General features: G+C 42.6%; 1 protein-coding gene across 1 annotated transcript in view; it reads right to left on the reverse strand.

Moving 5' to 3' along the window:
* Nucleotides 1-26,061, reverse strand: part of ADAMTS3 (ADAM metallopeptidase with thrombospondin type 1 motif 3) — a 135,148-nt gene extending 109,087 nt beyond the window's left edge. Inside the window, exons 1-3 of the mRNA XM_026090137.1 lie at nucleotides 25,993-26,061; nucleotides 25,029-25,056; nucleotides 15,849-16,255 (exon numbers count right to left, since the gene is read on the reverse strand). Coding sequence (XP_025945922.1) covers nucleotides 15,849-16,255; nucleotides 25,029-25,056; nucleotides 25,993-26,061 — 504 coding nt within the window. The remainder of the gene's footprint in view (nucleotides 1-15,848; nucleotides 16,256-25,028; nucleotides 25,057-25,992) is intronic.
* Nucleotides 26,062-26,193: the final 132 nt, after the last annotated feature.

The raw sequence follows: 26,193 nt of genomic DNA on the forward strand, positions 1-26,193 counted from the left end.
TGCTTTTTTTTTTTAAAGACAAAATAGTTCAAAGTTATTGACAATATTGCAAAAGTAATCTATGAAAATGAAATATCGTTTTAAAATCTGTGTGAAAGTAAATATTTCAGCCTATTAAAAGGAACAATAATGCTTTTACTCTATCCATCATTTCAAGAAACTCCTGATGAAACATGAGGCCAAGAGGTCAAAGTGACTAACTTACATTTCAATAACTCTTCAGAGTCTGGATCGCAAAGTCACTATTAGAACTGCAGTGCGACTCTCCAAAAAGGTTACGAACCTACACGCAGATGCTTGTTTCTACAACAGACAAACTCAGAACTATCTTGTCTGCTTTCCACTTTTTCCTTCTTTCTCAAATAACCCTGCACAATATTTTCTGTCCAGTCCTGTTTCTTGCTCCCATTGCAAACCTCAGACCATGTGGCTCTGAGGTCAAATTCCAGATACGAGTAAGTACAGCACTGAATAAACAAGGAACATCAAAAAAGGTATTACTGAATATGGCTTCTGTATCTCTACTCTACAAAATGCAGTTTCAAATTCAGTACAAACCCTACAGTCAATAAGAACTTTGAGAGAGGTTACAAGGATTAAGTTTTGAGAACATTGACTATTTCAGTATCTATTTACTTTCTTTTACCGAGACACATACTTTACCACATGTGATATGTGAAGGCAGAATGTGAATGAGTGCCCAATTCATGTGCGCTATGTGTGTTATCAAGGGGCCACAGAAGTTACACAATCTGTTTTTTATTACTGAAACTATAAAAAAGGGTTGTACTTACTAATTTTAATAAGTTTGGACTATTTTATAAACTGTTAGTTGTGAGTTCAGGAATAAAAAATTTAAGTCGTAATATGCTACTTTGGTAACAAAGAGCAAAAATCCAGAAGGGAAATCATCTGTCAAACTGCCTTAAAAACACTGTTTTGTGAAAACACATAGCCAAGACTAAAAGGTGTGATTCAACAACAAACAGACTCAAACTAGAAAACAGATACTCACCACTGATTCGTTTCAGACTATTTTTTAACCACCTACACTAAGGACAATACCTTTTAACTGAGCTCAGACACGCTCACTGATGCCTCTCCACCCCTCCAAACGCGGGCTTATCTTCTGTATGCCAAATCCAGAAGTAGCACTAAATTTTCCTCTTTCTTGAGTTTTGAGTAGGTGTTCACACATGACATAAAAGATACAACTAGAACAGCAGTACCTGGAGCAGAGAGCCTGCAAATATGGGCACTGTGGTAATACCCATTTTCCAGCTTGACAGAATGCTTCAGTCTACTGTATCAGCAGCTGTTTCTACTCTTCCTTAGTTACACGCAATAGGACAAATGGGAGTGTTATTCTGACCTTTATACAGCAGGTCAAGCCTGTAAACCTATCACTTTAAAGGTATGAATTACAAATAAAACCATGCTCTGTCTTCGGAGTAATTTTTCCAATTCAGAAGTAAACTATAAATAAGAGTCTAGAAGTTCTGGCAATCAAAGCTTGCACGTTTAGTTTTATGAAGAGTCAGAGCTTTTCCATGCAGACTTTCTACAGGTTCCTGTTCCTAAATCCCTTTCTAGAGAAGCTGACCTGAACATGACACCTCCATCTTTGGGATTAGCATAACCAGGACAGCTTAAAATTCAAATTGGTCCATTCTTCTCATTTCCATCTAAGTCATAACACACTGCCTGTGAAGTATTTTAGTTCACCTTCAAATAAAACATTCTCTCCAACCCCAAAAGACATTAAAAAAATCCAAGTAACAGTATTAATTGGACGTCTTAGCAGTATATTTTTTGCTTGTGCCTATTCATCAACAATTCTGCAGCAGATACAGATTTTAGCAAAACTGGGGAAAGTTCTTAAGTACCCAAATCAAGAGTTTTAGACTATTCCTGTTAGACATTCCTGAGAGCCCCAGGATGCCCCCAAAGTGAAGTCCTCCTCTTCTAAAGAGTTTATAGTCAACTTGGATTTCATCACTTCCTATTGGTCAGATGTCAGCCTCAACGGACTGCATCTCCTCTCCCGCTTCCAACCCCCCAACATGGCAATTTACACTCAGATTCATTTGACATTGACGCACGCAAAGACGCAGCCTTAATGTATCACTTCAAGATTGGTCTCAGGGAGGCAAGGAACACTTCGATCGACTTAGCTTTCTGTTGCCAGCTAGAAAATACCACAAGGCTGCAATGAAGGCAAGCAGCTATCTCCTGTACCTTGTACCTGCTGGTTCCCCAGCATGCGAGCTGCCCTTTTCCCATTTGGTCTTTCCACTTCTGCATATGCAGTTGCCAAGATGAGAGGTGCATCACCTGATGTAGCTGTAGCAAGTAATGCAGCCTTTTGCTTCTGATTGACTGCTCGTTCAAACAAAAGAGGTTTGCCAGTTCCTTACACAGATGGTCCTTCTTGAATTTCAACTTTCTACAATCAGATGAAATGTTATTTCAAAGCCAGCTAAACAATTATGCCTTTCTGTGAATTCCAGTTAGGGCTGTTTTTCAAGTTTCCAGAATGTTTTCTTTTCTCTTTCATATCATAAAGAAGTGTAATTTTCACTTCCTTCAAACATGCACTTTTAGGCAGGACATCATTTTCACTGCTACTACTACAGCAAAAGACATTAAGAAAGGCTAGGAAAAAAATCAATACTAGTGAAATGTTGCTTAAAAGGCACAGCAGTAAACAGTTTTGGTGCCAGTCATCTTATCTCTCCTTAATCGAAGGATGAGGAATTATGCAGGACTATCAAACAGAAGGGATCGATTTTACTTTCATCCTGGCTTTCAATTATTTAAAATCCTGCTGCTGCTCTCTCCTGAAAGGAGAAGAGAGACCTTGTTTTAAGATAAATACTAAAACTTCACTTTTAGTTTCCAAACAGCATCCTGTAAATGCTTCCCATGAGCACATACTGGAAAAAGCTAAACCACCCTCACCCTGTTAGAATGAATACAGTGCAAGTGGGAAGACTGCAAAGGATCTCTGGAAACCGTCTTCCTCCATTCACCTACAGAAATATATAATATGGTGCTAACAACATACTAAAATAGTGCCACGGCTTTTCAGTCAAAACTTGCTACAACCCACTTAGGTCTGTCTCTCATGTTTCCAGGAGGAATCAGGTGCCATTTAATGTGAGCAACAAAGCCCAGATTTTGGCAACCATCTCCACAGAAGGAGCAAAGAAAAGGGAAGGGAGGCAAATGGCTGACCGGGGACTTCTCAAGCTCCATGAAGGCCCAGATGGTGAAACAGCTCCTGGGAGGTTGTTCTAACCCAGCACGAGCTCACGCACTGCTGGCGTTTGCCGGCATTCCTCCCTCCGAAGGCTGCAGAAGCAAAGACTTCCCTCTTCCAAAGAGCCCAAAGGAAGGAGCTTTTCCCCTTTGCTCCTCTGAGCACTATCTGGGCCAGAGACCCCAAACAGGCCAGAAGGCTGGTTTTCAGCAGGAATCATTTATTCATAAAAAAAATCTCCATTCAGGTAAAAGAAAGGCTTACTGCTCTTGTCAGCAGCTTATCACAGCTTACCGTCTGATAAGGAAAAATCTGATCATGTGCAGATTCGGAAAGAGTCCTGTCCCACAAGATGGGCTCTCTCTGCTGACAACCAACAAAATCTCATTTCCATCTCCAACTATAAAGGGATTACTTGGACCAAAAATTTCATAACAGTTATGACTGGGTGATCCTTTAACATGTGAGAAAGACATTTGCCATGCTAGGCCTCTAAGCATTGGCTAAACAGAGTCATGCTTGAGGAAATCAGGTTCTCCCCCTTCGAGGTGCCAGCAGATGGTGAGCGCTTTCAACTTTTATTAAAGTTGGCCAGGGCAGAGGAGGGACTCAGCACTTCACTCAAAACATTTTTACAGACATTCATTATAATTTACAGGGACCTTTTAAAACTCTTAAAGGACATACATCACATATCACAACTGTAAATATATATCAGGAGAACTGATTTAGTGTGGTAGAGGAAACCTTATGTATTCTGATAGTTTCCTTTAATTTTTTTCTGGACACCTGTTTCACAAGCAGTCTTAGTTTCTAATCCCCTACTTATTTTCTTACTGCTACTGGTCATCTATTGCACTGCTAGTAGAAGTAACTCCCTATGTAGTATAAGAATGGAAATAATCCTACCTGAAACAGAATCCTTCAGTAACACTTTGGGAAGGTTTTCTAATGAAAAGGTCCTCCACSAGAGAAAGCTGTATTTGATATAGTTGCTTAAGGATAAAACAATACATTCTTCCAGAAGATACAGAGAGAGTAGCGACAGTTCAGCTGGGCAGAAGCCCAACACCATCTCAAAATCTGAGTGTTGGTAACTTTAAGAGCAGTCTGCTAAAGAGTTCATTCCTTATTCACTCCAACCTTATTTGATGCTATGAGGATCCACGTGCAGAAGGGATGATCAGGAGGGGAATATCCTTTCAGGCTGCCAAGAAGAGAACAAAGAAATGCCAGCAACTGGTACAATACCATCCCTTAAAATGACTCCACAGAGTCCCACTGGCAGGCGATTTGTCTGAGGGGAGCTGGAGAAGGTGGTAAGCAATGGGCTGACTACATATGTTATCTCTATATATATCCATGAGAAACCTGCACAGTTTTCATCCCCTCTGCAATCTAAGTTTTGTCCTGAACTGAAGAAATGCGTGCAAGAAAGGAAAGAGAAGATAAGAGAGTTTGGATGCAGCATGCCAACAAGGTAGGGTACTCCCAAGTATTACTTCTGGGAATTATCCACAAGAAATTTGCCCATACCATGAGAGGAACTGGGCAAACCTAGCACTATCTTGGCTTCCAGGTCTCTGTATGGAGTTCTGGGCCAGGGAAAATAACACAGAAGCCAATTCACTGTCTCTGCTCAAGGGACCAGAAGTATAAGAAGACACAAAACCCTGAAAACCAAGATGATGATTTTGACCTACAGCTATTAGACTTGATTAAAACTGCCAAAAAAGACCACCTTGTCAGTCATTTCTGTCATTTGAGGATGACTGCTCCCAAACTAGCCCATTCCATTAAGGAATCAATTTACTCCTTTAAGATGAAAATACCGCAGATGAGCAGGCAGTTCCCACTGATGCCCAAAACACAGAACCTGCCCAAGACGGTCATCAGGACAGAGCAACCATTCAGTGGAGGGGCAATCACTGAAAGGTACTCTCCACACAGAAGGATTTCAGGAATGTACTGCAAGAGATACATGCAGTGGTGTGTATGAACACACATGCGTAGCTGCACTGCTGTTATACCCCTTGCTTCAATCCCGAATATCACACAAACCATGAAGGAACGAAACCACTTCAGGTGAAGCATTAAGCAGAGATTGCCAGGATCCTGTGCATGAATGACAGAGTAGGTCTCTGTTCAAAACATTTAGGCTTTGATACTCTCAACAGCTTTGCCACTCAGACTGTGGAGACAGAACCTACCCTACCTCTCCCCATGACTCTAGCAGAAGAGATAGGGAACGGTACAATTCATAGAAAATCAGATAATTAGAAAGTATCCTGATGACATGTTAGTTTATCATCAATCTTATTTCTACAACCAAGGCAGGTCAGGTGCTATAAGGAACCTACTGAGAGACAATGCCAGCTTGGACTATGTAGCCCTAAGGCAAGGGTGGCTAACACGAACTCCTCCGTCACTCCAGTCCCGCTGATGGAGACTGTGAAAGGTTTGGTGCTCACATATGCTCCTCCTGCACTCTGTGAGGTTTGGGAAATTTGGACTCGAGAGCAGACTTGGTGTTATTCTGAGGGTGAAATGAAGGGATAATGCTTTTGTTTAACGGTACAGGAGCAAGGGCAACTTCCCCTTTTTCCCTCTGCAGAGCACCCACGCCACAAAAACACTAATGTAGGTCTACTCCACATATAAGGGCAAAGGAACAGGGGCTCTACACACTGGTTTAGCAAAATTTCTTTTCCATAAAGTTGATCTCAAGAAGGGCTGTAAAACCCTAACTGTTGTACAGAAACATGCTGCTGGAACATAAACCCAAAACTATCCCAGTCCATGCACAAGAGAGACTTATTTTCATGAATTCATAATAACAAACAAACATCTCTTTCATATTTTAACCATTTCCACATCTCTGGAAGCGATTCTATCAATGAAATGAAGAATAAGCAAAGAAAAACGATAAGAAAACAGTCATTCTGCTTTATGACACACAAAACATCTCCAGACAGATACACATGGAATTAAAGCATACCTTACACAGATTTTCTTTCCTTAAAATATGCCACAGGAAAATATTTAAAAAAAAAAACCTAAAAACTAATAAACGCTATTTTCAAGTTTAACTGCTATACTATACTTGAGAAGCAAAAGGTTTCTCTCTGCATGAACATTCACACACGGAAGCACGCAAGCACACAYGCACGCACACACACTCGCTCTCACATACCCCAGTGTGGAACCCGGAACTGAGCCGAGGGCACAGCACAGACATCGTGGCCTCACTCGAACAGGGCAGGAGAATCAAGAAGGGAAGGAATTAAAGGGCAATTAAAGCATCAAACAAGCAACACTGTACCCGTGGAAGAAGACCAGAGAGGACAGGAAATTGCTCAGCGGCTTTGTACTTTAAATACGTTTGCCTCCAATAAAGAAAATGATGTATAAGTTCTCTCCTGCTACAGAGAGCTAGGAAACACATTGATGGAGATGTACTGCTTGTGTTAAAATGTGAAAAATGTAAACCAACCCTATGATCTTCATAACAGACACAATGATTTTAACAAAACCAGGTCAGGATAGTCCTCTAGAGTTAAGGCACACATAAATATTATCTGGCTTGTTTAATCATGGTTTAAATACGCATCATCTTGAATATGTTTGTGTTGCTAAATGGATTACTCAGAAGCTATATACATACAGCATTAAATGATATGTTCAGGCATATTTTACCTGGTTATTAATGTGGAAAAAATCATAAATACATTTCTTTTCAGATGAATGAACAAGAAAACTATCATTTCTCAATCCATCAAAACCAACTTCAAACACCAAAAAACCAGAAATCTTTAACTTTGCTGTTATTTAGCAAGCAAAAAAGGTTTTTATTTCTGCATTTTTCCTGATCAAGCACCGTGGCATAAATGAAAAAGGAACTTAAAGCATTTAGCCTTTGGATAGCCTATACAGGAGACTGTTGAGCCACCTGGAAAAAAAGAAAACCTTAAATAATTCTGCAGCGCCAAGTAGAGATGCCTAGATGAATCCCAACGTCCATATGACAGCAGCGTTGCACGCACACTGGGGCTTGGGCCCTGGGAGCACTATGCAGGTGCTGGCAGCACAGTGTTTTGTCAGGAATCACTAGCCCCAGTTTTGAGCAACGTATTACTATAATCAAAATGATAAGGAGGAAGAACGGGTTACTTCAAAGGTATACTTCAACTACCTTTCTGAAGTCTGCTTACAGTCCCAATTCCTGCTCTTTCCTTCTCCCTCTGAGAAAGCACACTTGAAGAAGGCTAAAGGGGAAGAAAAACATTTTCAAGTTTGTCCCTGATCCCTTTTTCAGCAGAAATGCTTTCCTGGTCCTGGTTCAGTCTCCAAGGCCCAAGAGGCTCATGTTATCTATACTGATGTCCCCCACCAGTCCCCTCAGCTCAGCCCCAACCTTGGTCACTACAGGAACTGTTCTCTTCATTGCACCATCAGTCGAATGGAAAAGGACTGCTGTGTGGGGACACACAATGTATTTCTCTCTTCATCTACCTTTTCTTTACCCGACCTGCCCATGCTCCCTATTTTTCCTTACCAAGGAACCTTCTCAATACCATTTGTGTAGGGAAGAGGACGAAGAGAGAGCTGCCTCCCTCCCTCTCTTGCCGGAGGGATTTCTTCAGGGAGCGGCTCAGCGAGACAGGCCTTTTGCTTTTGTGTCCCATTTTAAAAACACATGACATCTTTTTCCATTTGGAAAACCTAATACCCGAACTGATCACATATTTCCGTGCTATGAAAGATATTTGTGCAGCTCCTTATATTTTGGCCTAAATTGATCTACATTAAGTCTGTAGCAATACTACTGTATATCTATTCAGTTTTTCCTATGACCACACAGTCCTTGGAACAGCAGGGAGAGAGAGCAGCAACCCATTGGAAAATTATCATTTTAGAGGAGGATGAGGCTGGTGAATCAGCCTTGAAAACATGAAGCACACAACTAAGTGGAAACTCTGAGCACAACCCTTTTTACTACTTACAGTAAGTGCAAAGCACGGACGTTTCCCCAATTCACCAGCCTCTAGCAGGCAGCCAGGAAGTTGGTATGAAGAAAAGGTTTCTAAAATTACCCACTGAAGCAAAGAGATTTTCTCTGCATCTCTAAAAAAGAGCTTTCATTTCATTTGGGCTTAATTTTACTTTGCTCATCGGCCTAAGGTAACAGTTCAGAGGAAGAGGGGGAGGTAAAAAGGATTGGTGAAGAACACAGCTTGGAAGGCCCAAATCCTTCTTGCTGCTCTCTAAACCAGTGATGCCATTTTTTGCAAATAACCTCTAAGTGATTCATGTGTCTACCTGCGATATGTGTCTTCCCAGGATAATGCAGGCATAAATTCTTTGACATTTGCCAGGGAAAGGGAAAGGGGAAAGAGAGCTCTTTTGGCACACGGTAGAGGAGAATTTGTTCTAATCCTAGAACATGACAGATACAAGACTGGCCCAAATCTGGCCAGTGAAAAAAAGGGAAAAGAAGGAAAAAAATGAAGCTTGAGGAAACATCTGCATAAACTCTGCTTATACTACACGAAGGAGGGATGAAGTAGCAGTTTGTTTTGAGTGATAACTTCAAGGAGAAGCAAACTAGACATATGAAAGTTTCTTCTATGTTATGTTATATTATATTGACACTCCACTTTCATCACCATCATTTTCCTTCTCAATACTCCTTCCCTTGGCGTTTAATGCAAAAAGCCTGAAATCCTCATTCAACAACATGACGGCACTGCATTTTTCCGAGTTTGGTCTGCAGTTTCTGAACTTTGAGAAATCCTCTTTACTTTGGATTACTATGTTTGAAAAGGCTGCATCCATGTCTGGGAAGTGCTACTTACTGGAGAGGTGACAGGGATGAACTCCAAGCCCAGCCTGACAGCGACCGAAGGCGACTGACCCGGCAGCGTTTCGTCAGACCAGGCGGACTGACCGAGGTTACTAGTCGGGACCTGTCAATCCAAGGAGGCAGCTGGAACATATCAAGCCTAGTTAATGAGCCTACAGGGCTGCCAAGTACAGCAAAACGCAAGTAGTAAGAACAGGCAGGGCAGGTTAAGGGAGTTCACTGCAAGGACGTAACTACTGTGGGAAGGGCACAGTAGGGCAGGTAGCATGAATACAGAAAACTTAAATCAGTCTGAGATACTGATGCCAACTACGCAGAGCGGCGCACAGCCCAGATGCGGTTTTATCTCCCTGTTTATTTTGATTTCCTGTCCTCTGCACTGTCAGAAGGTACCGGATTACCAGATGTCCACTTAGCCGCAGCCCGGGCAGCGGAAGCACAAGGCTTCCCACGCCGCCCCCGCAGCCCTCGGCCGTAATCGGGAGAGATCCCCGGAGGCGAGGGAACCGTCCCCTTTTGAGCCTCCGCACTCATCTTGCCCTGGGAGAGCCCAAACCTAGGCCTGCCCTGGTTGTGTCCCAGCACACGCTTGCTGGTGTCACCCCGAGGCTCTGCAGCTGCTCGGAAGTCAAGATGCTCTGATGACTTTCACACAGCACTGCTGAATCCCCTAATCGTTTTTTTTTTTTTTTTTTTTAGGACTCCAGAATTAATCTCATCTTCATGAGTAAAGACTCTCCCACACGCGATAACCAGAGTCCCAGCAGCAATTTAAGTATTTATCTTCAAAATGCTTTCCTAATATGCTGAGAGTAAAAAGTCACCAGCTCCTAGAAAGCTACTTGTTCATGTAGTAACATAACACTGTCAGCTTGGGGGAAATCAAGAAACAAGACTTTTGTACAAACAGGTGAACAAGAAATCTGCCTTCAAGCGAGTTTTGGTGGAACAGTGGGTAATCAAAAGCATTTGAAACAAATCAAAATACCTTGAAAATGCTTAGATCCAGGTATGCACTTAAACACATGCATGAATTTAGGCATATTTTTAAGTGTTTTCCTCAACCAGTGACTAAGTCTTTGTATAACTCTCTCTAGTATGAGTATTTCAAACACATTTATCCCAGGAGAGTAACTGTGCACATTTCTGTACATCCTTCCAATCAAAAACTTCAAAACACACTAATGAAATGAATGCCAAAACCACTAACGGTAGGAAACTATCATCAGGCTCCTTTCACGAACACTGAAATTAAGACACAAAGTTGAAGACTAACTCTTGACAGCTGCTAGTTTCAAGAGGTCTCTGCTAGGGGATTCTGAGGCGAGATAAACAGAACCAAACTTGGAGAATATGATGAAACTCCCACGCTGAAGGTTGAACGTTAGCTTGTTTTAAAGAACTGATTGGGATGGTTTCATAAACATACAGAGATTTCTTCATGTCTCAGTAGCCTCAGAAAAAAGGATGACAATAAACAAATGAAGAATAATCTTTTGCAAATAAGATATCTGAGCAGTTTTGTTATTCTTGCCAATTGGTTTGTCTTTACAGATCCCCCTAGTTTCATAGCGGAAGGTTAGAAGGCAGGCAGACTGCTGAAGCCATTTCATTTGCAAATCGTTGCTTTTACAAATGAGTTGATGTAAATGGATGCAGCCTTACGGACTTGGAAGGCTATGGTTTTCTAATGAGCAAAACAAGTCACATTTTGCTTGGTATCCGAAGTCAATGATTAAAAGTTTAGCATACTTGGTCTGGCCCTTTTATTTAATATCAATGAAGTTAATGTTCTGCAAGAAACCAAAGACAACCTTGATTCATTTTTGGCATAATATAAACATGAACAGAAAACCAAATCGTAATTCACACAAGGATGCATGTGTCTATAAAGAACACTACTAGTCTAAAACATAAGTAATATCAAGATGCATCACAACTCAGTAACTGTTTGGTTTTCTTGCAAAGCAAGAAAGCTACTTCAGAAAATGAAGTAGCTTTCTTTACAATAAAAGGTAGAGACTTATTTAAGACTTTCTACCTCGATATTTTTAAATGTCAAGTTTGCTGTATTATGTTTGTTTACAATCTGAAACATTTGCAATGTTTTTTTGAAGCTGGCGTTTTTCACCTTCTGCAGCAGGTACAGTACTGCACCAGGCACAGTATTGCACCAGGCATAAGCAATCTGTGAAAACTGCCTTCTGCTACATCTGCCTTGAACTGTTCTAGTTCCACCTCCTTGAACATCTTGCAATTATTTCCTGCTTTGYTAAACCATATGCTCCTCTAGGAGCATACCAGCGCTTTCTTAGCACAAAACTGCAAAGTCACATAAATGTCCGAAGTGTTAAGCTATTAAACCTACTTGTACCATCTTCACTTCTTAGAACAGGAAACTTATTACTCCAGTCAAACACAAAAATACTGTCCCTTACATGCTCACCTGGGAATGCTCCCAGCATGGGGGAGATGAACTTTTAACTACCTTTCCTAGGAATATACATTAGATTAAACATTTCATTTAGTGCAGAGGCACACAAAATGCATTCCTGCACTTAACCAGAAGAGAAGGCACCATTAAGTCCTTCCTGACTCTTTATATGACCTGATCTTTATCAAAAAGGCAAAAGGGAAGACGTTACTCAGATTTAAATAGGGAAGGGGCTGTGCGACTTATGCAGGAAGGCTTGCCCTGCCAGTTAACAATACTTACTCACCTTGGTAAGTCCATGCCTAGCAAGACGGACAGCAGAAGAGTACAGAAGTGAGATAATGCTGTACAGCTGCTGGAAGGAACGAAAAGCAGGACAGAGGCAGAGCCAGAAATGGGAATGGAAGAATTACAGGACTATGAATGCGTGACGGGAACACACGTCCACTGCAAGGACTGGCCAGGTAAACTGAACCTTCTCCTTGGCCTTGTGAAGCCCTCTGTACRATTGTACATCCCTCCCCCGTTCCAACACACTCTGCCTCTGAACATTTACCAAACCAAAGCCAAATAAAGAAAAGGGAAAGCATCAACCAGTGGACTTAAATCGAGCCTGCTGTCTGTGAAACTACGATTTTACCATCTGTAGATCAAAGTTATTAAGAGCTTTTCTTCTTCTACCSTTCTCTGGCTTCAATCTCACAAGTCCACAGAGTCAAAGGCTGCTGCTACTTGCAGCTGATTAATGTCACCTTGACACAAGAACAACCTTGTAGAAAACTTGTATCAGGTTTTGCATCAGCAGTCTTCCTTTCCCACTGCTGGACCAACGTTTCTGCATTACAATAGCACCATCTTAACTTTAAAAGACTGCCTTTGCAGAGTGAATTTCAGCAATAAAAAAATAAGGAAGAGACAAAAACAGCCAGTGTTAACGATAGTGAGTATCAGCGATAATTACTGTAAGGCCAAATTCTTCCTTGAACTACAACCTACACAATCCCCCTGAATTAAGACAAGTCAGAATCATTCCACGTACTATCCAAAAACCAGAAAGGCTGATTTTGCTTGATGAATAAAACTCAGCTATAAGTTTTGCTGCAACCCTGGCAAATATTTGACAAATTCTATAAATATTATGTCCATAAATACCGCTATTGTGACCAAAATGACAGGCGAAACACCTAAGGAAACAACCYTTCCAAAACCAAAGCCCTACCCTTTCAATGTAAGGCAAAAATTAGTATTAGACAGTATTAAAATCCACCCATCCTGACTTTTACATAAGGAAATTGGGAAATGCAACTTTATAGGGTTTTTTTACTATTATTATATGCTGTCACCTACATATCATAGCATTTGTCAGCTACTCATTAGCACTATAATTTTTTTAAGCACACAATAATAAAAACAAAGGGCAGCTTCTCCATGGCTAACGAAGTGTTCTTTTGCTAAAATAAGTACATGGACATGCACACAATTTTTCTAACAAACAAAGTTGTTTTCAAGGGATATTAAACAGCTGCGAAGAAAGGAATTTGCAGAACTGAAAGCATGCAGATGACTCTTGCTGCAACAACAGATAAATAAATCATTTTGTAACAAAAGCATTCAAATAGTTTGTTTTTAAATGTAAATTTAGATTCAGGAACAGACTACCGGCAAAATCTTGCGTTACTGGTGTAAATCCCAATTACCCTTTATATTTACAATCAAATAATCAGGATTTAGCTCTATTATGCACCTATTGCGGAGAGCAAAAACTAATATGAAATACAATAATGTACATGAAGTTACAAAATATACAATTTTGCCCAACTATCAGCAGGTCTCTTACAAGTCATTATTAAAAATCTCCTTATGCACAAAAGAAAAYTTGCCAGAGCTTCCACTAGCTCGTGGCAAGCCAAGTATTCTTCTTCTGTAACCTAGGATATCAAACCTCCTTAGAAGCTCTACATTGAGTGAATTGGTACCACTGCAGTTTCCTTTCTTTCTCCCCAAAGGTAAGGACTTAGCTGAGCACACTAGCAAGCTTCTGAATTCCTTTGAAGTTGAAAATAAATCTTTCCAATAGACACATGGTCCTAGAATTTCTCACTGTTGTTCCAGTTTCTGTTAAGCCATATTTAACTCACTCTTCACATCTTTAGGATACACTGAGGATCAAATATTCTAGCTTGGTTGAGAGAGGCATAGTACAGCAACACAGAAGCCTGAAATGCTAACTTAAAATTACTTCTGTTAGCTCTGGAGCTGGTGGGAGAAAAAAAAACCTGAAATCACACCAATCTTCAGGATTATTTATTTCACACTCGCTTAGAGCCTCAAAAGGCTGTTACAACAGCCAGGTGAAGAAAGCAAGCAAAGGTGCTCCAAAAAGGTGCTTTTCAACACATGAGCTGTTCTCATTCTGGTTGCAGGCAACAGGGGGGAGCAAAGCCACTGCAGCAGCTCTCCGCCAGCCRGGGCGTCCCCAGGTAGCAGGGCAACACGCAGCGTGGCGGCTGCAGCGAGGTCTGCTCCTGACAAGGGAGGTGCTCAAGGAAACGAGGTCAACAGAGATCAAAGCCYGTCATAAATGCTGCCTGGGGAATCAACCCAAACCAACTTATCCCTTCCTGTAAAAATGCCCACAGAGGGAGGTCTTAGGCAGCCGTATCCAGAAGCCTTCTGTGCCCCAAGGGCTAGCTGGAGGAGCAGCAGCAACGTCAGGGAGCAGGGTCACATCAACACTGTTTACCGCAACCCCCCACTTCACACTGGGGCTGCGCTCTCACGTTGGCTTCTGACCCTCCGTGCAGTGGGTGGCACAGGGCCTTGAAGAAGCCCCACAAAGACCTCATACAACAGCTCAGGTCAGCCTGACAAGAGACAACAGTGATTCAGGAGCATTTACCCACTCTCCTCCCTAAACAAAAAGCACGTTTTCTCCTAGTCCATTCTCCTTAATTTAATTCCACTTAATCCAATTCATTGTCTTAAGTGCTGTCTCAACCCAAGAACTTCATTCAGGATTTCTGCTAAAATACAGCTCACAACGCAAAGGTCTCATTCATTGCAAGAGCTGCCTCCAAAGCATGCACGCAGATGTCTGCTTGGCCTTCGTAAATGCAGTGTGCTGTCAACAGATACTACTTCGATTAAAAAAAATAGCAGTTGATAACCTCAGATGTGAACACCACCAGTATTTCCTTCATTTAATTAAGGAAAGTCAAAGTGTTTTGGTTGCACATAGCCCTAAGGTTCGAATCATGTGTTTGAAACATATATACAATTACTCTGTGACTGCTTTACCTGAAATAAACTATGTACAGGAGAAGCTCATTCCAGAGGCATGGGGGTTTGCTAGCCAGTTCTTATCGCAAAATGGAATCATATCATTAACATCTCTGGCACATGATAGCAAGAGGGAAGCATGTTTCAAAGAAGGCATACTTGTTGCAGACTTGTTCATACGACTTCTCTCCTAAATAGCAGCAGAAAAACCACTACATTAATCTTCCTGGATGTTGCAGTCATGTTCCACYACTGCTCCTGCTACTTAAAGAGTACAAGGTAAGTAYTGTTAGCTTGCTTTACCGCATGATTGAATTAACGAATGGTATGTGCACTCAATGTATGTCCGCTCTTTCAATATGGGATTTGTGCACCAAGCCAGTCGTTGCATCTGCTGAAGCCACAATGAAAATATCATGCATTTTTGACTAACACAGCAATCRGGCTAGCATAGTTTTGAGAACCAACCATTTATAGATGTGAACCACTCAATTCTTTTATGATACCTTCAGATGAAACAGAATTGCATGTAGGAAAACAAAAAGCAAGCTTATTTTATAAACAAACCCTTTAGAATTTAAACCTGTTGCTAACCTTAGGCTACAGGGCAGCCTACGAATTTGCTACACATGCGAAGTATACAGTGATAATTTGGATGTCAGATTCTATACTCACTCAACAAGAGGTCTTCTTGTAAGCATTAAAATAACTTCATTATAATTTCATGAGGTCTTACAAATGGAAAAATTAAAAAAGAGCCAAAAAGCAGGTATGATTTCTCTCTTTTGTATCAGTCAGAATAAAGACTTAGCTCACCAAATCACAGGAATTATGTCAGAGTAAACCACTAGGACCATATAAATCAAGTATGTACTAACRGATTTTCTAAGGGATTTTAAAAAAAATGAAGTTCTTCAAACGATATCATTACTACTGGGTACTCAATAGCAACAAAATCTGCTTGCAAAGTGATAAAATACCAGACATRTATGCCACTGAATAAGTCTTACCAGACCATCACAATTGCTAATAGCAACAGAAGCTCCGGGGATGTCAGTTATGTCTCCAACATAAGCGCAGTTGGTCCACAGGGGCTCTCTTTTCCATAATCTCTCTGTAGTAGTTCTAGTCTGACTTGTGTTCCCAGCATCATTTCCATTTCCAGTTTCCACAGAGTCTTCGTACCACTCCACTACTGCCTCAGGAGCCACCAAACGAGTGTTGGGTTTCAGCCGGAGATGGAATTCCCTTCCAAAAGCAGTGACGTTAAAATACAGTTGTTTGGGGCTTTGGGATACCTCCCTTGTTGATCTTCTTTGATGACTTGCAGAGAGGATATTGGAGATATAGCTTCCATCTGCATTGGTACTGATTGGAATCACTAACCCATACGGTCTTGGCCTGCTTTTTGCTAATTCTGCCAAGAAAAATATCCAAAAACAAACTAAAATTAGAACGAGAGTACGGAACAAACTTGAAGAATGAAGAACAAACGCATGGTTATATAAGCGTATGTCACTAGAATAAACTGTAAACRCAAAGATACAACATGCCATTACCTTGACTTTTACAGGCTACATTCATTTCAGAGAACGCTCAAACTGCAGTTCATTTATCATACAACACACCACAATTAATATGTTTTCAGGCTTAATTTCAATTGCGATGCATGTTGGACACCCTGCCTCCCATGCCTGTATCTCCTGTTTAGGTTCCCTGTTAGAATTACTCTAAATCATTCAGCTCAAGAACAGTGAAAACCTGCGTACGTTTAAAAAAAAGGACAGAGGACAGTGCCATTTTCCACACCATCATGTGCTAAATTATCTACTTACTAGCCAGTCTGGATATAAGCAGACCAGTCTAGTGTAGGCAAATCGAAGGTACGCTTCACTGCTCTCTTTACTTACTACACTCAGACTTGCACATCTTCACTTGGGTACCATATAGCAAGGCCTTTAGTACTCTTAATACATCATTTTTTACTAAAGAAATGCTTGTACTACTTTTACATAAACTCAGGGAGGACGTGTAAGAAAAGAGAAACATGCTTGATAGATCATCATGTTAAGCAAGATATGACAAACCAGTAATAATGTGACAGCAAGCACATTTCAACATTAGGAAAAGCATACGAACAATATCAAGCTGAATGAACACGAGAAGCTGTGCCCAGAAAGGCACCTCAAAAAAAAAGAAAAAAAAAAAAGAAAAAAACCCCACACCATGGAAGTTAGGATACACATTAAGCACATGTAAAACATACTCCACATGCCAAAATTCTTATATTTTTCCATAAAAATTACACAGAAAACCCTGAAAATATTCATTTATATTTATCTGCAGAGTTTTCCAAGTTACAGGTTTGCTTAATAGCCAAAGAAGGGGCAGACACCCTTTTGAATTCTCTTACAAGAAGCGCCACGGCACTCTTACACACGCCTTACAGAACTGCTTGCTCCTGTTGCAAGACTTCCATTAAGATTTTGAAAATTAAGTGCCATGTTTGGTATGTAACTGCAGTTTGCATATATTTGTCCCATCTCAAAAAGCTGAAATACAGATAGAAATACAGTTTCTTAAATATAGTCACTGCAGTGGTTATGACTGCGAAGAGCTAGGGTATCACTCAATTACGTCAGCAGTGGTATGAGCAACAACTCTTCCCTCTACAGATCTCCTCTGACAAATGCCCTTATCCAGAAACTTGCTATTCCCCTTTACCTTTGCCTAACTTGAATGAGAGAGCTCAAAAACAACAGAGAAGTTAATTATTTTTAAAAGCCTTTATAAATTCTTCCCTAAATGCTGCACCTCACCACAGTACACAGATGCTGTTAAAACAGCAGAGCAGCACCCTGCGGGCAGTACTGCCTCAAGAAGTGCTCAGGTGAAACTYGAGTAGCTCCATGACATTACCCTTAGCCAAGGTAATGTGCCCTAAGCACAGGGCATGCTTCCAAGGAGAAGGCATTGCTGTAATACCTCTACGCAGTCTCCCAGGATCTCCAGGTACCTGATGGTGCAGTTAGGTACGGCTGTGGGCAACCAATTGCCAGGAAAAGTTATCCCAAGGCTAATTAATTTAGCAGAGGCACCGGCCAGGTAAGCAAAGCCAGAGCGGAACAAAGATAACAGCAATTAAAGCCGCATTGACCTATCATTTCCTAGTGATCCCCACTGGTGAGATCAGGATTCCTGTCTCATTAGCAGCGACGTTAGCTGACTGGTAAACTTCTAATTGGGTTCTGAATTGCCCTAAGTGAATACAATACTTGCTTTAAAAAAAAAGGCCTCTCTTTCTGCATAGCAGTCCCTTTTACTTGCAGCCTGGAAATAGTACTCTTAGCCTGAGAGAATAAATTTTTCCCTCTGCACTCTCCTGCTATTCTTAGACACTGATGAGAAAAGCAAGAGAATCTTCTTTTTATACAGTAGGGATAAAACATCTTATAGGGACTGAGCTGTGAACACGAGCTAGCCATGCTTAATTTACTCAGAGAAGGGTCTCTCTCTCTCGCTGCTGTTATTACTCATCACGCTTGCTGCCCTGAATCAGAACACACACTAGTGTTTCCCACTGCTCTAAACTAATTTTACACACTGTAACACAAGTCCATCAAAACAGTTTATCTTTTCTGCGAGACCTACGTAACCCGGGAGTAATCAGGATATTAGGCGTCCAATTCTTAWCCTGTAAAAGAAGAAGGAGAGCCATTCCCAGGCCAGGTCAAACTGYGGGTCAAAGCACTGCTAGAGCTGGGCCAGAGCCTGAGTCTTTCTACCTGTGTATTAGACTCTATGTGAGAGTTTACTAAAATCACTTTGTTATCACTTCGTAATCACTCAACACAAAGAAATAATTCCTTGCTCTTTTCTTCCTGAAAGGACTGGCTAAAGCAATACTAGAATATTAGTGATACCTTTCATTYAAAAGGACTTCAGGATTGAGTAGCTCAGATGCTACCAACAAGCACTACTGAGAAATCCTCAAATTAATATAATGAATGAAATGAACTAGGTTTTACTCGCTCCCAATTTAAATCACACTTGAACTGAGAACTTACAGAGAAAAAAAGCTCAGTAGCTAATTCCTCTCTCCCTGAAGCAGCAGCTGCTTATTTTAACAGACTTGTGCTCTGAACTAATAACTTCGGTAGGAAGCCTAATGGCTTCGTTTAAGTGTTTTTCCCCCAGGTATTTTCAATTCCAGTTACTGACCCAAAATAACTACCACAGTGGGAAAAAGAAAAACTTAATTTCAGCATTCTGCCTCCGATGGACAGTCGGGCAGCCCCACGTCCCCATCACCCCAGAGACTGAGCACTTCAAAGGAGGCCACTGTGGCCATCTCCACCAGCTTCATGGCTGAAGATGCCCAGGGCAGCGTGTCCAGCGCTGCCCTGGCATCACCCGCACAGCTCCAACTCCGGTACCAGTCAACAAGAGGGGACTTGACAGAAGAACAGCGCCTGGTACTGGCAGAAGGTGCATGGACATTTAAAATCTTGCTACATAAATATCTTCACATAACAGGCAAATGCTATATTCTAAGCAAGTGAAAAGGTCCCAATAAGTCAACTGTTCTAAAAACTTACTCCATGTCCTACAGCTACCGGTCAAAGTGAAATTTTCAGCAGCAGCCAATGCAACCATTTTGCTATTGCACCTATAAGGGGAGGTTCTAAAACTGGTATCCCTAATCTCAGATAATTCCCATTTAAATCACCGGGAATTTTGGGCAAGCATTGCTAACCTAGCTCCTTAGCGATGGGACCAAATCAAAACTCTGGACTCATTTTTATTAATTAGAGCAGGCCAACAACAGGAGAGACAACTGCTGGGCTGCAGCTCCTAACTGGGTCACAGCAAAACTCCAGATCCTCACATTCCCCAAGCTCCAGCGCTGAGGTTTCGTTCACAGGCTGACATTCCTACTTTTACCTCACTGAGATTCTTTGGAGCTTTTTTAAAGCAGGATGTAAAATGCCAGAGACCACAGTCTGGTGACCAAATTCTGTGTTCACTGCACAACTGAGAAATGACTTTGCACATCTTGCAGCAGTATTCCCAGGTTTCTACTTGCGGGGGCAAAAATATATATATTTTTTGCTAATAACAAGAACAKCTGGCTAGCCACAAGAAGGTAGGCACAAAGGGTGGAAAAAAAGAATTTTCAAGTTTTTGAGTCAGCAAAAGCACTTTCCAGCATCTCTAAATGCTGAGCTAGAAGAGGAAATGCCTTTTGTTCAAAGGTAATTAAAATTAAATGTGGCATGACTAAATACTGAAGACATCTAAGCTCCTCGACTGACTTCTATTACCGTTTTTCCATAGACTCCATCATCTTAGGAAATGCTATTCCAGCTGTAGGTGTTCTCTTTCCTACGCTAAAACTTCAGGCGCCCTGTTCCACTAGTTCACAGCTTACAGTAATGATGAGAGAAGAACACAGAGAAAAAAAACCACTTAACTGAAAATTCTCTTCATTATTTCATCTGGCTTTAAACTGCTGCTACACTTGCACAAGGTATAAGTTGAAAGGAAACACTTATGAAAGAACATCACATTCTTTCATAATGTGCCAAAACATAATTAGTTGGAGAATGCCCCCAAATACACAGGAAACTGAAAAATTAACACTACTGGCTCACAGTAGTTTTCTTTGCACTGTAAAAGAAGTGTTGACAATTGGGGTTCAAAAGCCCTACACTTTTTTTTTTCTTTTTCTTTTTTTTTTTTTAGGACAACTACATTTGGAAGAGCTGTATTTTTGTTGGCAGAGATTTTGTGAAATACACTGACCAAAAATTTTTCACATGGGTGTTCACAGTAGTCTTCCAAATTCATAGACTTCCACCTAAGAAAGTGGATTTCAAGCACACAGTCTAAGTTAAAATCAGTGAAAAGCAGGAACTTCTGAGAACTCAGACAAATTATTTCTGTGCCTAAATTTAGCTACTCAAGTTTGAAGACACTACTTTTCTTCCTCTTTTAAAGAAGTATTTAAACAGTAGCTATTGTTCATTTTTCTGATCTTTTCCTCGCTAACATTGCACGCAAATAAATTCTGTTAACAGGACCATCCTTTTTCCAGCCTTCTGCATTACAGACACAGGACCAACTTTCATGACCAAATTAAGCTTTTGATCACATGAGCTCCTTCACCCATTACAGTGACCTATAAAATTATGCCCCAGGAGTGAAAGTGCTGGCGGCATGACTTGCCCACAAAAAAATTTCTGTGCCATGACAAGGACACATAGATTAATTGCCGTGTGCAGTAACCACTTGCCTCTTCAAACCGCTAGGAAATATTTCAAAAGCAGGAATATCAATGTGAARACACACTGAAGTCATACCAGTTAGTCTAGTCCTACACTTTTTACCATAAAGTTGCGGCTTTGATCACACTGGAACTCCTGCCTGTCCCCTGCCAGCTGTTCTGGCAGCCCCCATTACTGAGCAGGGTGGGCAGCATTCAGAGGTGACAAACCTGCGGCTCGCAAAGCTCGTGACCAGTTCAAAYGTTGCTCCAGCAGCACAGCTACCTTACCCGACCAAAAGCGCCAGTCTTTTGGCAAGGCTGATGCTGGATAATCAGAACTCGTGGCAGGAACCGCTGGTAACATCCCGACCAAATTGCCCTGACATTGAGCTACAAGCCATGTCCCAAAGTGTCCCATACTGACACGACAGGATGAGCAGAGAGCTACTGTCAGCTTCCAGACCTCCCTCATCTCTCTTGGAGGATGTATCTGAATATGGCTTGTAGGGTCAGGATGCTTGGCAACCTGGACAAATAGACCGAAGCTAACATAACACCCAAGAGCATCAGTGCGCCTGCATCCTCTGAACACAATTCACAAACTATCCAGCAATTTGATTGTATCATGTCAAAGACATTTTCTAGTGGAAGCACTGGAAAGGATTCCTGAAAGAATTACTCACTATTGTAGGAATTAAAAGGTCAGCACGTAGTAAAAGAATTGCCACAGGTTCCCAGGTTCTGATAGATTAACTCTGTCTACAGATAACCATAATGGGATGCGCACAGAGCAGCTCCAATTACTTAGCAAAGTGTTTCTCAATAATGAGAGGAGATGGTACAGTACCAGACAGACAACCCTTGCAGGGATTTCATCTTCCCTTTTTCTGCCTTCATTGTAGGTGAACAGTGTCCAGAAATGAGGAAGCAGTTTTGGTCCCTTTCTTGCAATCACCTGAATCAATTCAGGACTATCATTCACTCTGTATTTGGCTGCCCTGTGCTGGCAAAAATGCTCAAACAGAAAGGAAAGATTAAAAGGGCGGATAGATTTATTGAGACTTTCCAAACAACCCTGCACCTAAACAGGGATGAGGCCATGCAGCGTACCCTCAGTGCCACACTCCAAGCATTGCGAGTTGGGTGACTAAAAGCAGAGGCTTTCAAGAACCCAGGCTCACATGGTAGACCTGTCTTTAGTGTCCTCATTCCTCCACTTCACTGTTGACTTGTCCCAGAGACACAGACAACTAAGGGACTCCTTTCCTGAGCAGTTGGGGAGATTCTTTGGGACGTTTTCACAGCTTCTGTCGAACTGCAAAGGCCCTTTGCACAGTACAGGTGAGCTTGTTTTAGCCAGGCTCTGCGGCAGCCTGGCACTGCTATTTTGCAGGTCAGACACCAGTTTTCTTCCAGCAGTAGCACCGAGCAGTGCTGGGCTCTGTTGCACGGCAGGCTGGGAGGCAGAGAGCGAGGATGTAGCACCACCCTGAGTGCCAGCACCTTCAGGCTTACTATTTCACCAGTGACAACAAAGATTTCCTCTTGACAGTTTCCAGGCATTTGCAATAGATGATGCATTAATGTAGGTCATTAAGCTTGAGCAACTCCCTAGCTACAGAATACATTCCATACTGATATTAAAAAAAACCCAACTATATACTTTTATTTATCCTTAGAAACTATTCAGGCTACAAAAAAAGATTAGCTGCTGACAGCAGCTAGCCCTGGGCCAAATCAAAATATACAAGACCAATGCAAACTGACACTTAATAGGGACTTAAAACTAGAACAGCCCACTTGGAGGCAATCCTATTGCAAGTTTTACTGTAGTCATTAAAGCTCTAGACTGAGTAAACCATACCTTTTCAATCAGAATTTACAGGATAAAACATTATGTTAAATATTAACAGTTTAAAAACCACAGTGCATGGAACAAATCCCACTCGCTATAAAGTGTGTGGAGGGGGCTGTTTGTTTTTTTTTTTTCGGAAAATGCAGATTCCCCCCTCACGAAAACACCATCAATCCCTGAAAGACAGTGCCGGTCACAGACAACCCAGTCTTGGTAAACCGTCAAATTGCCAGTCCTTCTAGACTGTACCAAAAGCCAGCGAGCCAGAGTGCAGTTCTGCTGAGGAGCAGGCACAGAAAGGCTGCCGACCACTCGCTCGCTGGGCACTGACCAGTGCTGACTTCCAGCCCTGCAGGGCCTTGCTGGGCCGTTTCGGGGGACGGCCTCACGGTGCAGCGCGTACACAGACCCACCAGGCAACAGAGCTTTTCCATCTCCCATCTGCCTCCTCCCAGGTAGAGGAGGGCAAGATCAGAGCAACCGCAGAGGCTCCTGCTGTGCCGTGAGAACCACGCAGAACGCCTGTCCCGCACCGAGCGCACAGGCCTGTCACTCGGGGCTACGCGTCGGGGGTCTGATTCACCCTGTATTGTGCAATATCAGGTCTCCTGCAGTTCCTGCACGCCTCAAATGTTCCCAGACTACAGCAATGCAGGGGCCACGAAAGAAAGAAAGAAGCTAAAGGAAAAAAAGCTTCCTTTTCCACATTAAGAAATTTGTCTAATATACAGTATAATTTAAAAGATGCATTCCTGTATAGCTTATGATTACTAAAATTCAAATACGATCCATATCTCATGGTAACGACCAGAAATAAAACACAGGATCAGCATACTGCTGGAAAAAAAGTTTGTTTGCCAGTTTAAACGCACCTAGCTGTCTCTATTCCTATTACTCATCGATCACAGTGGAAATCAACCTAAGCGCTTAAGAATGCAGTGCCAGGACTGAAATTGAGACGAAACCACCAAAATTTAGAAAAATACTTGAAATTCTTTTCCGAACAAAACCTCAAATCAAAGCCTGAATCAAAACCTCAGAACTGGAGGTCTAGTGGCAACTGGAAATACAATTGCCTGGGATCCTTTTTCACCGCTACAGCTCCTCTCAGTGAAGAGCTCCAAAGCGCTGCACAGACGATCGCATCTTACAACTTTGGCCAAATTGCTGAAGTGCTTATTTCATAACTGGGTAAACTAAGGAACAGGTAAGAGATGGCATACGCTCATACTAACACTCTAGGAGCGAACCTGGGGGCTACAACGCCAGCTTCTGCATCCTTTGACAACCTCTTCCATGCCACGGAGCGCTAAATTACCTGTTATTTTAAAAGAACACTGATCTACTGAAATTAAATTGCGTGCACATGTTCCCAATTATATGAGGTTTCCTGTCTTTAGAAAATAGTTAAAGATGCTTAACATTCAACATGAAGTACGCCGTGGGCACTGACACGAARCTTTCATTTCAGTACCATCATGGACACCAACTCTGTACTATCACATCTTCTTACGTATTTATGCCAGTTTGTAAAGCAACAGTCAACAATTATCTTTAGGCATGCAGCCAGCATACTGTGCCACCAACAGAAACGCGCAGAGGCCTCTACATTAGACTAATTTTTCCAGCTAAGAGAAAAGGTTGAACACGTGCAGCACAGAAGCAAAAGGGTCTGATGACAGTGGTTTGCCCTGGCCAAACAGAGCAGGCATTTCCTCCCCGACTCAGAAATGGAGCCAAAGTACCTGACCCAAAGCTGGTTTGCCATGTCTTTCAGAGGGGTGGTTTAAGCACGCTGCAATTTTGAGCTTCCGTTGGTTTGTTTTCAAAAGGGAAGCCCAGATTTATCAGGTTGTGAGAACTGATAACGAGAGGCCAAGCAAATTCAAGTCATGCCACATCACTGTGAAGAAGCTATAAATGCTCCTGGCTGGTAACAGGGTGGGACGACACAGGTAAAAGCTTGCCTGCAGAAATATCTTTTTTTTTCAAAAAATGAACAGGTTCACTGAGCTTATTTCTTTTACTTCCTTTGAAATAACAGGAATAATACTTAGCAAAGCTTACCTGCTTGGATCTTTTGTTCTTCACCAGCCTGCAGAAGAGAAAAGAAACACACACACAAAGTTATTAGTGTGATTATTAGGCAGTGTGTGACTTCACAGTCTTTCTAGAAGGCTGAAAAGTTACTCGGTATGAATTGCACTATTTTTTTTTTATATATTTCTGCTTTTAGTTTCCAGGGATGGCATTTTTCCTTAACTGAATAAACAGCTGTTCCCTCTGATACACTAACCAAGCCCGTAATAAGTTTAACATAAATAGAGCAGCTAAGAAATCCTGATTCTGAATGAACCATTCTATAAATTGTGAACCTGTGCCAAAAAAAAAAAAAAAAAAAAGAAAAAAAGTTCAGTGGCCAGAGAAAGGCCTGAAAATTAATTGAAGTGATGAGGCGCAGGGGTGCCAGGGCTGCACTAAGGCATGGACGCCGACAGCTCACCTTCGCCTCGACGCCAGCCGACAGCCAAGCAAACCAGAGCTCCGCAGCGCCGGCGGGATGCCCGCGCCAGGACACCCACGCGCGTGGCACCGGTCTCGGCTAGCGCTCGCCGGAGGCGCCTTACAGCCCGGGCGCTGGGTGACGGGCTGCGGGGCAGCGGCGGGATGCGGCCCAGCTCCGCGGGTGCTGCGCGCCCGGCTAAAGGCCGCTCCACGCTCGCTGCTCGCCCCGCCGGAGCGGGCCGAGGGGCCCCGAAACCCGCGCAGTGGAGGAGGGGAAGAAGCACGCTCCGGGCAAGCAAAAGGAGAAGCCAGGCGACGCGCCCGAACCGCCTCCCCTGACCTGTCAAAGCCCCATCTGCAGCCCGGGGCTGGTGCCGCTGCGACACGTGCGTGACGGCTGGCTGCCCCCCAAAGCCGCGGGCCCGCCGCCTCTCGCCGCCGCCGCAGCCCCCCGTCCCGCCGGGCGCGGGAGCAGCTCCCCGGGCAGGGCAGCGCCGGGCCGGGCCCCGGCGCCGCCGCCACTCACCTGCCGGCCGGCTGCAGCGCGGACCCCCACGAGCGCGGCTGCCACTACCCACAGGGACAGGAGCACCATCACGAGCCGGGGCGCCGCAGAGACCGCCGCCCAGCGCCACCGCACGCACCGGCCCCGCGCTCCTTCGCCTTTCCTTTCCTTTTTCTTTTTTCTCTTCCTTCAACATAGACTCTTCTCCCGACTCCTGATTAC

The sequence above is a fragment of the Apteryx rowi genome, unplaced genomic scaffold (assembly GCF_003343035.1).
Source record: "Apteryx rowi isolate R43461 unplaced genomic scaffold, aptRow1 scaffold_85, whole genome shotgun sequence".
Taxonomy (NCBI): domain Eukaryota; kingdom Metazoa; phylum Chordata; class Aves; order Apterygiformes; family Apterygidae; genus Apteryx; species Apteryx rowi.